At 39.3% G+C, this 16,511-nt stretch overlaps 1 protein-coding gene and 2 long non-coding RNA genes across 3 annotated transcripts in view; all 3 read left to right on the plus strand.

Moving 5' to 3' along the window:
* Window positions 1-4,155, plus strand: part of LOC145509733 (uncharacterized) — a 1,421,207-nt gene extending 1,417,052 nt beyond the window's left edge. The window contains exon 9 of the long non-coding RNA XR_014056338.1: window positions 3,990-4,155. This is a non-coding gene — a long non-coding RNA (uncharacterized LOC145509733). The remainder of the gene's footprint in view (window positions 1-3,989) is intronic.
* A 2,318-nt stretch (window positions 4,156-6,473) lies between these two features.
* LOC145509756 (uncharacterized) lies at window positions 6,474-10,781 on the plus strand. The gene is made up of 2 exons (XR_014056391.1): window positions 6,474-6,540; window positions 9,039-10,781. It is a non-coding gene; the product is annotated as an uncharacterized LOC145509756 (long non-coding RNA).
* A 2,141-nt stretch (window positions 10,782-12,922) lies between these two features.
* Window positions 12,923-16,511, plus strand: part of ZNF608 (zinc finger protein 608) — a 104,489-nt gene continuing 100,900 nt past the window's right edge. The window contains exons 1-2 of the mRNA XM_081499020.1: window positions 12,923-13,699; window positions 14,707-15,806. Coding sequence (XP_081355146.1) covers window positions 14,895-15,806 — 912 coding nt within the window. The 5' untranslated portion in view covers window positions 12,923-13,699; window positions 14,707-14,894. The remainder of the gene's footprint in view (window positions 13,700-14,706; window positions 15,807-16,511) is intronic.

Below are 16,511 nucleotides of genomic sequence, written 5' to 3' on the forward strand. Positions count from 1 at the left end.
AAAGAGTCGGACACAACTGAGCAACTGAACTGAACTGAAGATTTATCAAATATCACATGCATATCTGGTGCCTACATGTTTGCCTTTTTATAATATTTTTTCAGGGCTCCAGTATTTCATGACTTCCATAAATCTTTTCTGATTACATTTTCAATTATTTTTTCCATTAGAACATCTTTGAATGTTTTAGGAAATATTTTTAGAATATTTTGCATAATCATTCTTAGTATACAGTTTGATTCTGTTGGCAGTAAAATAATATTTATCATCCTAAGGACTTTCCTCTTTATTAGTATCTATTCTACTTGATGCAAATAAATTTTCTGAGATGTCTGCTGAGGTTGCAGATTTGAAGCAGTCTTGTCTTGGAAGTTTTGTTTGTGTTCTGGTGTTACCTGTGGTTTTGACAACCTTGCTACTAGAACTGGACATCCTAGTACTGGCACTAACCTATGCCTCGGCTAAGGGATGCAGGGAGTTCATTAATTAGTTTCTTGTTTGTAGAGTGCAAAGGTTAATGACTCTGTAGAATTAGGTTCCTCCCTAAGTGACCAACCAACCTTTTGTAAAAAGTTGAATATAAAAAACAGGTCCTTTTCAAGAATGAACCAATAAAGTTCTTTTTTGTATCAAGTTTAGCACAGTGTCTGGAATATAGTTAGTGTTTGATAAACAATATTTAAATAAATGAGTAAAATAATGATGCAAAATAAGCCGGTGAGATTTTAATGAGGTCAGCTATATTTTATATTGAGGCAAGTACTTCAAATGTGGATTAATGACAAACCTTCACTTTGGGTTCACAACTAGCTGTAAGTACAGAAGCCTTTTACTGTAGACACATGTGACCCAAAGGTATATAAGGTTGGAATGTAAAGAAGGTCTTAAAGTTCCTTCTTATTTTTATCATCTAAACACTGTTAAGAAAGTAAGACACTAACTTAGAATAATACACTCATTAAATTTTTTTTACTTTGACAAGATCAATATGTTTTAATATCCCAAATTTCTTTTCCCTTAACTCATAGGTGTCCCAGGAAATTACTGATATGCTGAGTTATTAAGAGTTCTAGGTGTCCAAATGAAAAATTCTAATTTTGGGATCTTTATTCATATGAACTATTTCACTTCTATTGCCTGCTAAGACTGTTCTGGGTTCCACTGAGGTCCTTATGCTCCTGCTGCATGAGGGGCACTCTCCTCATTCAAGCAGCTCCCCGAGTCTCTACTACTCCCTCCACTTTGGGTTTTCTGTGCTAGAAATTCTTGTTCATGATGGAATGGTCTTGCTACAGATGCAGCTGAGTGGTCCCCTTCCCTGTCCCTCCTTTTTCAGCTCAGATCTGTGTTCACCAATTAACCTCTAAAACTTTAACTCCTTTCTGTACCACTTCCTTTCTCTCAAAATGAATGTTGAAGGCTGTTTCATATTAACAACAATACAAGTCTCCTCCCAGACTCTCTTCAAACTACTCTATTCTCTTTCAACAGCAAGCTTCCAAAAAGTAGGCTTCATTTGATCTCTTGATTTGCTGCCCTCTATTTCAGTCCTGAACCAATTAGTTTTGCTACTATTTTACTTATATTGCTCTTTCTGCAATCACTAAGTCTTTCTCTCAAGTAAAAGCCAGTGGAGGCTTTTCAGTCTTAATTTACTTGATTTTCCTGATGTATTTTGAATTGTTGATCACTCTGTCCTTCTCAGAGGTCTCTCTTCCCTGATGGTTTTTTGCTTTTATTTTTAATTCTCTCTGCTCACTCATTCATGACTGAAACAGTTATATTTCCTGCCCCAAATTTAAATGTTGATGTTCCCCAGGGGGACTATTTTTGACCCTATGTTCTATTTGTTGACATTAACTTTTGATTCAATTGACATATTTTTACTCATAAAGACCTATTTTTCAACAGGTTTTCATTCATAAAGACCTCTCTTTGTTCTGGTTAGTTTATTTAGTTGGCTGTAGAATATTCTTGTAGTAATTATACTTTCTAAGTTGAGAGTTTCTAAGTTCAGTGTTGGTTTACTACATGTTTATTATCATTTGTCCACTGAATATACTTGTTGGCTTGAATATTATCTCAATACACCTTGAGCTGCTTATTAACCATTATGATCCCCTGCATTTGGGGGGAATCCTTTCTACTCTTCTCACTTTTAGAAGTTTGGTATAGGTTCATTAATTTAACAAACAATTTTTTGAACATTGTGATTTCTAAGAACTCTGCCAGAATGATCTAATTCATTTATTACCTTCTGAACCTGACTACCTTCTCTTTATAAATATATATATATATTTATAAAGGTCTGGCATGACCTTCCTTCCAGCTCCATCCTAGTGGGACAACAATTTTACCTGCTTCTTTCCTAGAGTCTAACTGATTCTTTAGTTATATATATATACACACACACACATATATAGTATGATGACTTTTACAGAGTAAGTGCTATACAGGTGTTTGTTAAGTAAAATGAAAGTTTGACAGGACATGAGTTTGGATCTGAGATGACTGTTATTATTATAATTAATGATAATTGTGTCCATCATTTATTAATAGATTCAAAAATACTTTCCTTTTTTATCACTAGACTTTTAGTAATGTGGAACCACAGATAGAAGCATTGCTTTTTTTTTATATTCTATTCCTTTTTCTAATTACATATCATTTCTCTCACAGTGATAGTTAAATTTCATTATATTCAATGATTTATCCATTTTCTGCTGTAACAGTTTTATCAGTGACTCCTTGTGTTATAATCTCATTGTTTCACAAAATTATATCGTATTTGTTAAGAATAGTAGCTGTTACCATGATTTCATCTTCTTCAATGCTCTTTTTAATCTCAATGTCATAGCTTTCTTTGTGCAAAGATTAAACATTTTTCTCTTCATTTAGTCTAATTCTGTTCAATGTTTCTTATATAGTGGCTTTCACTGTATGTTATTATTTTGTTTAAAGAATTTAATTCTGTCTGAACTGTTGATTTCATTTCTACAACTCTGTTTCTTTGAATAAGACATAAAACATGCACTGAAGAAATCTAAACACCAAATAATGTTTTTCTTTCTCCCAGTGTATAGTATACCTGTAATGAAGTATTGAATCTTCATTTCTTAATTTCTATTGAGTATATTTCTATGTGAGATTGATTTTTTCCTTCTTGATTGAAATATAGTTTATATAGAAAGTTATTAAATATTCACATAGCACATGTTGAAAATATAAATAGAACATTACAGATTTTTAGTGTATATAGACCAGCACATGAATTTGACCTAAAACAAACAAAACAAAAACTCGAGTAAACAAATGGTAGAAAGCAAGTATAATCTATTGCTGTTTGTTTGTATACGCAGCATTGTCATTTGAGACAATTTTACCCTATTTAGGTTAATGCCAAAAATGTTCCATAGCCAAGGAATAAATTGTGTTTCTGATAGCTCTTCCTCCTTGCAGATGTAGTAGCTTTTTTCTTTTACTTTTAATATAAAAATTTCCAAATATATATATGTGTATTACATTAAGAATAATATTATGATCCCAATGTTTACATCACCAGTCTCAAAAATGACCAGTCTTATGTCATTTTTAACCTCACTCTGCTACCCACTGTAATTTGTCTTTTTAATGTTTAGAACATTTCAGTTGTGTAATAACAAGAAACTGATTTTCTTTTTATTAATCCTGAGTTTTAGGTGCCGTGACTTCTGCTTGGCACAGTCTTGGAAAAATGACACAATGACTTTTCTTTGATTGAAAAGCAGTTGAATCCATTATTCTTTCAGGAAGAGAAGTTGCCAGTCACCTGCTAATGTTTCTATATTCAACAAAATGGGTGGAACTGTTGTCCAGAACCATGTTTTGGTGGCAGTCAAGTGTAGTGGTTAAGCACTCAGATCCAGGCTAGGCTTCCTACATTAAATCTTGTTTCCACCAAGATTTAGCTTCAGTATTTGAAAAAGTTCCTTATCTTTTCTCTGTCTCAGTTTCCTCATCTAATGATTATGTCTCATGAGGCTGCTATGCAGATTAGATGAATCAATACATATGAAGATTTTAAGAAGAGTTTCTGGAACATGGTAGGTCACATTTATATTTCCCATTATTATTATTCACTATCATGAATTACAAACCTGTTTTAAATTTGAAAAAGTTGTGCATCCTTAAGACATTGTGGGTTTGGAGGGATAACGAGGCAAATTTTTAAACCATTAAAAAATTATAGATAAGATGACTTAATTATGTAGAAAAATACATTGTCTTTTTGCTCCTAAAAATATTTTTTAAAATAATTTTTTATTTATTTTATTTTATTTATTTATTTTTGTCTGTGCTGGGTCTTCATTGCTGCTCGGGCTCTTCTCTGGTTGCAGTAAGCAAGGGCTACTCTCTAGTTGTGGTGCAGGCTTCTCATTGCCGAGCATGGACTCCAAGCACGTGGGCTTCAGTCGTTGCCACACATGGACTCAGTAATTGTGGAGCAGGGGCTTAGTTGTTCCACGCATGTGAGATCTTCCCAGATCAGGGATTGAACCTGTGTCTCCTGCATTGGCAGGCAGATTCTCTACCAATGAGCCACCAGGGAAGCCACCTAAAAATGGTTTGATATGATTACTTTTCAGTATTAATTTAAAAGTTTTAATTTCATGTTTTAAATTTTAAAAACCTTAGAGAAAAAAATTTTAGTTGAGATAGATAATGTTTAAGATAAAAAAATTAAGGCATACATTAGAATGATTCGTTCATTGAACTTGTGTGGGAATTCCTCTAAAATCCAAGGAAACACCATGAGAACCCAACTAAACAGAAAACATTAACATATGGTTAGAAGAAATGTCCCTGGCCATTAAATTCTATTCTTAGCAGATCCCCCAGTATGATCATTATGTTTTAAAAGTGTTTAAAAAAAAAACAACACAAAGTTCTTCCCTGGATAATTTTAAGAATCTTGAAAAAAGACAGAAGGAAAGAAAAGAAAGGCGATTGAAATATTTTTGGAAGAACAGGGTCCACAGAGCAGGCTGGCATGCAGTGCACATCGAGCTGAAGAAACCTTAACATACTGGCCCAGGAATCAGCCAATCAGGAGGCCGAGAACCATATTTCCATAATGATGATTGGCTGGTGGACTGGAGGCTCAGCTGAGCTGAGGATGGGACAGAAATGCTCTGCTGAGAAAATAGCAAAACAACTTTCTGGCTTTCTGTTGTTTATTGCATATTCTCCAAATGATTGTAGTGATTCATCCTTTAGGAAAGCTTGTTTTGAAAACAAAAGAGGCACAGTTGTTCACAACAAAAGTGATACTCGGCAGCCAAGGAGCTGAGTATAACCATACTCTTATTTTTCTTTAAAATAAACCCTAAGGCTCCTGATTTTTTTCTAACCAAGCATTAAGACTTCCTAGGTGATACATACAGGTTCAATTTAAATTATAAATTAGACAGGGGCTATAATTTCTGATAGGCATCATCCTTGCTTTATTAATCTGTCAGCTTTGTGAAATACGCACAAATACAATGTAGTTTGTAAAGTTTGGAAAAATCCTTAAGCTCTAGCAACAAAAAGATATGAAACACTCTCACAATTTAGGGGATTCTGCTACTCTTCAAAAAGAAGCTATATTAGGAAATCTTTTTCTTGTAGTTGTATATGTATGAAAGCAAGAGATATTATACCTTTATCAATGTATTTGGTGTTACTCTCACAAATGTTTACACATATGTAAAAATCCACTGTCATTAAATCATAAAGATTTTTGAAAACAACCAAAGCGGGGGTGGAGTGGGGGACAAAAAAAGGGAAGAATAGGAGGAAAGATGGAGTAGAACGTGGCTGTATCCTGCTGCCTTTTGGCCCTCTCCTGCTTGGTGGGTTTGTATTTTGTTGTAGTTGTTTTAGATTTAAATAGAGCCATGACATTTCACCTCCATGTTTTTAAACTTGATTTTACAATCATCTTTTCCACAAACCATCTTTCTGGAAATGAGAATAATTCTATAATGCAGATTAAGCAGAAGCATTTTTCAGTCTCTCCCAGTGACCATTCCTTGGCTAGCTAACAGACCAGCCATTCAGAAGCAATTTTCTTCAGGCTGAAATTATGTGCTGACCGTAGCAGATCACTTCCCATAATAACCCTTCCCCCACCCAACGCTAAATACAATCTGTCTCCTACTCACTGTAATAACGTGCAAATGACTGTAATTTTGCAGACAAGAAACAGCCCAAAGTGAAACGTGTCTAAACAGAGGTCGATTTGAAAAATCAGGGTTATTACCTAAATCTGTAAAATACATATTGTAATAAAACCAGCAACAGCAATCTCCAATAAGTAGTTTAAAAAATGTAGCTTGTGTTTTGATCTTCTTTATGCACCCAGTCTCCACTGGCATAAAAGAAAAATCCTTTTCCAGAAATGGTTTCATTACATGAGATGTAAATTGCCTTCCTTTGCTAACCGATCTGTAGACCTTACTTGGGCACCCGTTCGGATGTAGTAGCGCACACCACACCAGAAAGGCCAGCCAAAAGGAGGTAAGATTTCAGATGCTTAACACTGACCTACATCGCAGTTCTCTGAATGTGAGCAGTATACAAATGTTTTCCTTTAGAAGAATGTGCTGCTTTGCAATATTTTGCTGGGTTCCCCAGGACTCTATGGCATTAAAGGGACAAGATTTGCTGCTTAATTCTTTTCAGGTTGAGGACTGGGAGAAGGAATGGGGAAATACCTACCCATATAGAGAGAAATTCCTCCTTTAACTTGACATTTCTTTACTGTTAAAATTCATTGTAGTTGTGAATCAGAGCACAGAAATTTTCCTTTATATCATTTCAGTTTGTTTAAACAGAACCATGTTATAAAGATTTTGGAAGGTAGACATTCTCCTTCCCTTGGATGTAGAGTCCCTCTGTTTTATTCTAAAGAGTTTAAATTGAAGGTGAACTAATGGGACATAGAAATGACCTGAAAAGTTAACACAGCTGTGTTATACAGTGTGTGTAAATGTCTATATTCACCAAATGTCTATCAGTACGTCCACGAGTCTCTCATGAGGAGTCTCCCATGGCAGTGTGAACACCATCCGTGTCTTTCTTCCTTCCATACTCCCATCCCCCATAGGGAAGGATGGGAAATGCTTCTATGCCAGACCCTCTCTCTCCACTAGACATTTGCTGCTTGGCACTTTCTCCTGGTCCAGTGGTGTTTCAGAATATTGCAAAAACATTAAATGTTTGATCAAGAACAGTGCTCATCTCTTTTGGGGGACAGTTGTCTCGAGCTGGTTATTGTTGAAAATACAGAAACTTGAATTAGATTTAGGAAGCATGTGTGAAAAGACAGCGTTTTCTCTAAAAGATCTTTCCTAGGCCCCTGATAACTCAGTTCGTCAAGAATCCGCCTGCAATGCAGAGGACCCCAGTTCGATTCCTGGATTGGGAAGATCTGCTGGAGAAGGGAAAGGCTACCCGCTCCAGTATTCTGGACTGGAGAACTGCATGGACTGTATAGGCCATGGGGTCACAAAGAGTCAGATAGACTGAGTGACTTTCACTTTCACTTTTAGGTAGGAAATTAGGATATCACCCATAGATATAGTGAAGAATGCCTAGTGTTTATGTGGGTGTCTCAATGAATCACATACTCCCTAGAAACCAGGTCGCCTCCCCAAAGCCTTGAGGCAGGTCTGTTCATATCTAAGCCCAGACAGATAAGACTGTATCACCATAATCTTCCTGGGCAGCCAGAGAGTTTCTCATTATGTCTAAATTAAGTTTCTTTTCTCATAATACAAGTCCATTTCCAGGTAGTGTTTTTTCTTTTTTCTTTTAAATAGCTTTGCTTTCTATCTTCCCCCCTTGGTCTTGAGTACTTTTGTAGTGTCAAGGTTAGCATAGATTGAGAAAAGTTAGACTCGTATTTAGATTCCCTTCTAAATAAATAAAAATCCAAGGAATTATTTCTGATACTTAGTGATATAGCATAAATCTGAGGAAACAGTCACCAAAGAAAGATCACTGTGTTTTCTTGTGTTCCTGCCTGAAGACCCTGGTCTCCTCAGCATTGAATTCTCTGTTCTTAAGAAGGAGGAAAAGTCTTGTGCCAGGATCTTGTGATCACCTAGTAATGGAAGCAGTAACTTTGCAGGGGCAGAGTTGGTGATGGTGGTTGTTGGAGATGGGATAGCACTCTTTAACTGCTCCTTTTACACTATCCTTCTGCTCTTCCCACGTCATCGTGTCTCCTGGACTCCTTTCCAGACAGCTCCTCCCCTCTACCAGGCAGGCACTAAAATGTAAAATTACAAAGTGTACACGTTATACAGCAGTGTACTGGCTATAACAGTGTACTGGCTATTAAGTGTATGGCTATCAGTATACCAACTAGTGTGTTCCCCGTTATCTTGATAAGAGATGAAGATAAAATTTTCTTTTCCAAAATCTGGTAGAACTTCCCAATTTGTGAGAGGAGTAGCTCTTATTTTCTAAGCGGTAGTTAATTATATTAGTTTCATTCATCAATTAGCTGATAGCCCTCTGATGTCTCTTGATTGGCCCCTTTGTCGAACAAAACAAAACAAACACACACAAAGCCAACAGAACAACTCGGGTTGATTCAAGCCTCTTGGCAGAACTTGGAGGGCAGGAGGTGGGGGTGGGGTGTGAATGGAGTGTGGAAATGTTGGAATGGAAGGAAAATGCTTGAGTTTATAAAAAATGGTTTGGGTTAAGTATGTGATTGAATTTGGCATAAGCCTTTATCTTTAACCAAGTGGGGTTTATTAGAGAGGATTTAAGAATTAGGGTTAGGTATTGTTTGAAGTTAGGGTTAGATCAGATTATTTGAGTATTAGGAAGCCTAAACTTTGGTTTTAGTTACACTAAATCTACACTGCAGTCCCTGTGACTTGCTTTTACCAACCGAGTGTTGTTGGAGGAGTGCTTCTAGCCTTTTTGAACTTTATCAGGTCTTATTTCTGTGCCTTTTTGAGTCTTGTTGTTTTAAAAGCTAATTATTGATTTTTTCCAAGCTGATACAATATACAGGGTAGCCATGGACTTTTAAAGGCTGAAATGTAGATGATCCTTCAGGGACACAGGACGTGCCTGAGTGATCTGGTCCTTTGAGGAACAACTCTTCTAAAAGAAGAAAAGTTCAAAATCAGTATGTATGCTCTATTAGCAATGGGACACACACAAATTGTAAACCTGTCCATTCAAAAATATACAACAAATATCAAAGTTAAAATAGGGGGTAAGTGGGTATCAGATTATCTCATTTGCCCTATTTGTTAATGTATAGCTTTGCTTTGAAAGTAAATCTTTTTAAGGAGATCTAAGGACTATTATAGATTCAGTCCTCTGATTTATGTACCTCAGCAAGGGATGGAAACTGCTGTTTATTAGTATTTGCAGCTTTGAATAAAGTTCATCTTGGGTAGTGAAACAACTAATTGGCATTAAAAAAAAATGAACTAAAGATATTGAAAGTTCAAACACGAGTCACAGACATTACCTAAAACATGTGACATATTTTTATTGATCCACAAGGTCATCACTGAATATTTACATCATAAGCAATCTTCTGCTAGCTCTAATTCACTTTATATGTCCAGTTTGACTCAGTTAAGACACATTCTTAAATTGTAACTGTCATGCAGAAATTACAAACCCAGTAGTGCTGGATCTTTAAAACTTAGGATCATGACGCTTTCAATTAAATTTGAAAAGTCACCCTTGACTTCAAAAATTTCCATATTACAGCTCCTAAAAGTGATAGAAAATAACAATGAAAAATTAAAACTAAAAGTGCTTTAAAAGCTTAATATATAAATACATTCACTTAAGTATATTCACTGTTGCAGTACAATACTGAACTTGTTATTTCATATTAACCTCTTTTGTCCTGTGACCTCAGAGTTCCATTAACTTGGTTGTTGGCATTTGTCCTACAATACATTCTAAAATATTTTCGTGTTCTCAGTGAATCACACGGTGTTGCCTTCTAAGGACTTTGACATCGGCTTTCCCCAAGAAGGGGTTAAATATTTGGAGTAAGGGGAACTCTGACAATCCCTCGGCTTAAAAATGGCACAGGGACTGTTTAAAGGGGTTAATCTTCCTAGTATATTTATCTTCCACAAATCGATTTTTTAAAAAATGAGGCTGGCCCGAGGTGTTAATATGGTTGGCTGGGACCTTATTTATTTTTAATTTTTTTGGAGCTGCCTAGGACCAGGTGGAAAAGCTTTGTTACTAATTCCAGGGAAGAACCATTCACTTAGTGGTGGTTAAATGGTTGCTAGCGTTCACACTTCATTGCTTGTGGACCAGAAGCCTGGGAACAAAAGGGTTACTTGTTTCCCCACCACCGCCTTCACCCCTAGATCGATTTTTCTTATTTAATCAGCGAGTAAAATGAGAGACACAGGCAAAGAAAAAAAAAATTGGAAGAAGGGCAAAGTGGTGGGGGAGGGTTGAAAGCCAGAAGCTGCAATACAGAAAATCAGTCTTGGGAGTTCGCGCTGCCGAGTCCTCGCAATACGGAAGGGAAGCCAGCAAAACGCTCGCAGTCATTTCCACACAGCCAGTCTCCCTTTTCTCCTCGCTAGGCGCTAGTGGCTCATTTGGCTTCCCTGTGCCACCGAGCGATCACATACATTATTTCCCCCAAGATAACACAATCAAACTTGTATTTACCGACATCCTCTCCTCGCAGCCTGTTTGAGATTTGTTTTAATAAATGTTTTATGTGAATGATGTAGTAATTGAAACGGGCGCACCATTTTTTTTTTCCATCTTACTGTAGGAGGTTCCTCAACCCCAATCTGGTTGGAAAATAAAACGCTTTGTCTCCACAACCACCCCCCACCGCACCCCCACCGGTTCTCTGTGTGTGTTTTATACGTGTGTATATCTCAACCCCCTACAGTAGCCAAGAGAAAGCAGCTAACCAATGAGAGAGCCTAGTTTCATAAAAGCTGCTCTCTGATTGGCCCGATGAGAAAGGGCAATGGGAACAAAGAAAAGTCCCTTTCAGGTATAGAGGCTGAGAGCTCCTTTTGCTCCACTCCCCCTGTGTGTGTTGTGTTTCAGTCCTGATTTCAGTGTTGCAGAACAAGCTTGTGTGTGTGCACCAGGGGGATTTTTCTTTTCCTTTTTTTTCTTTTAATTTTTGCTTTTATAAAAAAAAATACACAGGACAGTCTGTGACATTTGATGGTCCATCTTCTTTAATAATAAATTTGTTGAAGAGATTATAATTTCCAAAATAAAGCGGCTGCAACCAAACACATTCAATGCAGTTAGAAGGAAAAGGTCAACTCGATCCAATACAGACCGTAAGTACGGTTGCGTGGTGTGTCTCTCTATAGCACTTAGCGGGGACTTCATGCAGGGGAATGTGCGAGTTTTATGCATTGATATGAGGAACTAGTTACAGGGTTTGGCTTTTGCATTGAGAACAACAGCCCAAGAAGGGTGAATTTTTATTCAGTGGAGGGTGAAGCATTTGTAACTTCTTCACACAAATTAAGCTTGACTGGGCACTCGGGGTAACTTAAGAGTAAATTACCTTTGGGGCTCTCACCCAAGGAGAATAAAAGTGACACAGTTACAAATCCTGATCTGCAGTGTCCATTCTCTAGCGCACCTCACCTTTCCCTCTCCTGTCCTAGCTGGGCAGGACCCTCTTCAAAACCGAGCCAGGAAAATGGGGGCAAGGGCAGAACAAGCCGATTTCTGTCTCTTGTCACATCCAGTGCCCAATAATTTAATATTAAACAAGGGAATAGTCACCCACTACATGTAATGGTTATAATTACCATTTTCCACCTCCTTAAAAAAGCAAGCTGCGAAAACACCATTAAGGGGAAAATAAATGCCCCACCCAACCCAAACAAACCCACAAATAGGAACAATGGTGTGTTTATTGCAGGACCTGGCTTGGAGCTAGTAAAATGTTTTTCTTTGTTTAGGACATGAGGGGGGGTTCCCTAAAATCCAAGTAGCGTGGAGGTGCCCTCCCCCTCCACTAGTCTTCTCCATCCCTGGCCCCTTGGCAAAGCCGACAAATTGGAGATAAGTTGAGGAAAGGTTTATAAGGTGTTTCTTTAAAACATCTGCTTTGCTCCTGTGCTCATTACATTTCACTCCTTCCGAACTTCCGAGAGCCTAGATCTGCGAGAAATGTTTCACATTCATAACTTGTAGCTGCTCCCACTGCAAGGGCGGGGGTTGGGGGGGGAGGCGGCGGGGCGGGGTGGGAGTGTGTGCAGGGGGAGGGGAGAGACCTTCAGGTTTTTTTTTAAAGACCAGATCAGTATTTTCTTGATACGCTTGTCACCATTTTTGTTCTCACGACAACCAATTGAGCCCTTGATCCTCACGTGATGTGAAAGGCTTGCACTGTAACAAAATCGCTCCTTTTAGATGGTTGGTTGTTGCTAACTCGCCCATCCCCCTCTCCCAGCCCCGACATTTCCAGCAAAGCGACTCTCCACTTCCAATCCATCAACAATTCATTACTGCTTTTAGCTTCCAAACGCCAGCTAATTAAAAATACTAAGCCAAGCTCCGGGGCCATCTGACTAAACACAGGAGGTGGTGGGTGAGGGAGGAGGAGGAGAGAAAAATAAAAAGGAGACGCACCGTTTGCTGCGACTATAAATGGGAAAAACTGTCCTGAAAAAGGTCGCCTTTAAAAAAAAAATTTTTTTTTACTCTAATTATCGAATTACCACATGACTGATTGGCTTGAGCGACAGCGGATTTTTTTTCTCCCCTCGGGGACTATACTAGGAACTCGGTTCCTTTTTCTTAAAACAACATAAAACAGTAAAACATCACATCCTTTCAGGTTTCGAAGACTGAACCAATTTTAGACGCCGTTATTTTCCCCACCCCGCCGCCCGCCGCCCCGAGCGAATGCTGTTCTAACTGGTTTATCAGCTCACTGAATCATCCGCTCCCCTCCCCCTCCACACCTTTCTTTTTCTCCACTTGTTCAGCTTCTCATCCCACCCTTCCCTCCTCCTCGTCCTCCTTTCCCTCTGTCCCTCTCTCTCCCCCACCCCTTCCCCCCTCCTTTCCTCTTAAGTTAGTTCAAGAAATCAAATCTGTCAGGACGGGCGGAAAAATGCCACTTCCCGACTAACAGGCGGAATCCAGCCCAGATTTTCAGTCCTTTCTTCTTATTCTTTCTTCCCTTTCACTAATTTATCCCGATGTTAGCACATTCTGTCTTGTTACTAGCGGACGCCTGTAGGTTTGCTACATGGGATCATTACTTACTGATCACGGTGACTCTGAAGTCTGGAACTGAAGGCGGAATGAGAAGTTGGGAAAACTTTTTTCTCTAAGCGCTCTCTTTTTCAAAACTATTATTCTCGATGCTTGTTAAGAGGAAAAAAAACCCTTTGGTGCTTCTGTTGTGAATGTGAAACATTATCTTCCAGCTGTACAGTGACACATTTTTTTTAAGGAGAAAAGGACTGATCCGTTTGCCAAACGGGGGGGTGGGGAGGTGGAATAATGTTATCGAGTGATTATTCTGGCTGAGATGTGTTATTTGGTTCGTTCCTTCTTGATCATTTGGTGTTTAAGTAAAATGAGGCACAGGCTTGTTTGCCGAGTGGAGTGGGAAAGGCATTTTGATTTGCTGGCCTAATTAAAAAATGATAAAGGATTAAAGGTAAGCAATGTCTGTGTGTGTGTGTATGTATATTTATTTTTTTTCCTTGACAATCAACTGTTTAAAAGGGGCTGATCCCTTTAAAAACCGTTTTAACTGATCTTTGTCAAACACACACTCATTTGCGGTCATTGAGGCCACCTTGGCGCAGATCACTTAAAGTGTATGTCTTAATCAGTTTCCCGTACAGTCAGTAGCACCATATTTTAACAGATTGAGCCAATCTGTGACCTAGGAATAGAGTAGAATTGTTTAGATGTAATTTTTTTTCCTCAAAAGGCAGATATTTAGCCTTTTATTTAGAACTGTTTTTTTTTTTAAATAGAGAAATGATCTTAAAGACGTGTGTGTATAAAATTGTATAAACTGTTGAGGAAGAGAGGAGGTGGGGGCATGTGTATGGGGTGTGTGGGGGGGGTATTGGTTGTTTTTTTCTGTTCCTTACTGGGAACAAAAAATAGATTGCCCAATTTGTAAAAAGAAGTAATAAAATTAGAAATGAGGAAAATTTAGCAACATCATTCTGAAACTAGCCTCAGAGAACTTCCAGGGTCTGGTCTTTTAAATTGCAAGATCTAGGACATGTTTAAGGGTGTTTAAAACGTGTTCCTTCCTCTTGTCTGAGTGTTCAGCCTGTGTTTCTGGGATTGTTATCATGTGTATGTGCTAGGGAAAAAAAAAAGCTAAACTCTTTTTTTTTTTTTCCCTTAAACCTTTCTGGACTTCACTCAGATCCTTAAGATATTTTAATGCCTTTTAAAAGTGATTATCTTTGTGTCATTGATAAAGGGGTTTTCTTTTTTAGCTACTGTAAGATGCTTACTGTCATGGGTATGTTTTTTGGGTTTGGTTATTTTTCTTTAAACCTGATATTGGACTGTGGAGACAATACATGAGCCACCTTCCTCACCATCCTTCCCTGTACCCCTTACTGATTCCCCAATATTAATCGTTTTTTATTCTGGTAACACCCAGACAAGAAATATTCGACTTTTCCCCCTTCACAGGAAAAGGTGGACCTGGACTGAAGGGTGTAAAATCCCTGGACCCATTCCTGGGGCAGGAAAAAGAAGAGGAAGATTAGAAGACATTTTTTTTTTTTTTTTAAGAGAAAGCCCAGCGGAGCTAAACGAATGTCCCCTCATCTCCAAAGGAAAGTTCATCGGATTTTTATTCTAGAGATCTCATCTTCAGGATGTCAGTGAACATTTCTACGGCAGGAAAAGGTGTGGATCCAAATACGGTTGATACTTATGACAGTGGCGATGATTGGGAAATCGGGGTTGGAAATTTAATAATTGATTTGGACGCTGATTTGGAGAAGGACAGACAGAAATTTGAAATGAATAATCCCACCAACACTACTAGCAGCAGCAACTCTAAGGATTGTGGAGGTCTGGCCTCCAGTGGGGCCGGTGCTACCGCAGCCTTAGCTGATGGCCTAAAATTTGCTTCTGTTCAGCCCTCTGCTCCCCAGGGGAATTCACACAAAGAGACCAGCAAATCAAAAGTGAAAAGGAGTAAAACTTCTAAGGATGCTAATAAATCTCTGCCTTCTGCTGCCTTGTATGGGATTCCCGAGATCAGCGGCACTGGCAAGAGGCAGGAAGTCCAAGGGCGCCCTGGAGAGGCAACTGGCATGAATTCAGCGCTGGGTCAAAGTGTGAGCGGCGGCGGCGGCGGCGGCGGCAACCCGAACAGCAATAGTACCAGCACCGGCACCTCCGCTGCTACCGCGGGGGCGGCCTCCTGCGGGAAAAGCAAAGAGGAGAAGCCAGGTAAAAGCCAGAGCAGCCGAGGCGCCAAGCGGGATAAGGATGCGGGGAAATCCAGGAAGGACAAACACGACCTGCTTCAGGGCCACCAGAATGGCAGTGGCAGCCAGGCCCCTTCCGGGGGGCACCTCTATGGCTTTGGGGCCAAGAGCAATGGAGGTGGCGCGAGCCCCTTCCACTGCGGGGGCACTGGGAGTGGCAGCGTCACGGCTGCTGGGGAAGTTAGCAAAAGTGCCCCGGATTCAGGGCTCATGGGAAACTCTATGTTGGTAAAGAAGGAAGAGGAGGAGGAGGAGAGCCACAGGCGAATCAAGAAACTGAAAACTGAGAAGGTAGGATCAAGTCGCCTTCTTAGATCTCCTACTTTTCTCTTTGTGTGCATTTGTGTGGGAGTGGGGGCGGGGGTGTGCCTCTGTGTGCCTTGCACTTCGTGCTTTCTGGTCCGTTGTGAGATTTCTCTTCTGTGCATCTTTTCTGTGAACGTTTGGTCTGGGGTAGCTTACTTGGGTGCAGTGTTTAGCTCTTGCTTCTGCTGCTACTGCTGCTTCTGGTGCTGGTGTTTGGGTCCTCAGGTGGGAGGGTCTGAGTGCTCTAAGTACCTTTTGCCTTACCCAAGGGCTCTTGGCCAGTCAGCCAGTTGCGATGTGCTTTTAATAGAAAACCTGCTCCTGGACCCATGTACCTCTTGTCCTGGTTTCTCCCCGAAGGAGGACTGTCTTCTGTTTTAATGTGCACATCCTAGTATTTTTGGTAATGTGTCCTTAGGTGCAGGGTTCACGTTCCCTCCCCATAGAAGTATGTCTAGGATTCTAATTTACACTCCACCCTCCACACATTTATTTTCTCCTGATGTTCTCCAAAATAATCCTGTTAAAGGATATCGTCCTGTTATTGTTCTTGAATGAAACCTTGGTATCCTAGGGTCACTGGTTTCATAACTGTGTAGCAAGAATGGAATGGTTTTGGTGGCTGCCAGGGCTCTTTCCTTGTTCCCTTGCCCAGTTCTTAGCTAGAGATTTAAGGAGTGTTATCGCTTG

The sequence above is a fragment of the Giraffa tippelskirchi genome, chromosome 6, assembly GCF_054371585.1.
Source record: "Giraffa tippelskirchi isolate mGirTip1 chromosome 6, T2T-mGirTip1v1.2.pri, whole genome shotgun sequence".
NCBI classification, from domain to species: Eukaryota; Metazoa; Chordata; class Mammalia; order Artiodactyla; family Giraffidae; genus Giraffa; species Giraffa tippelskirchi.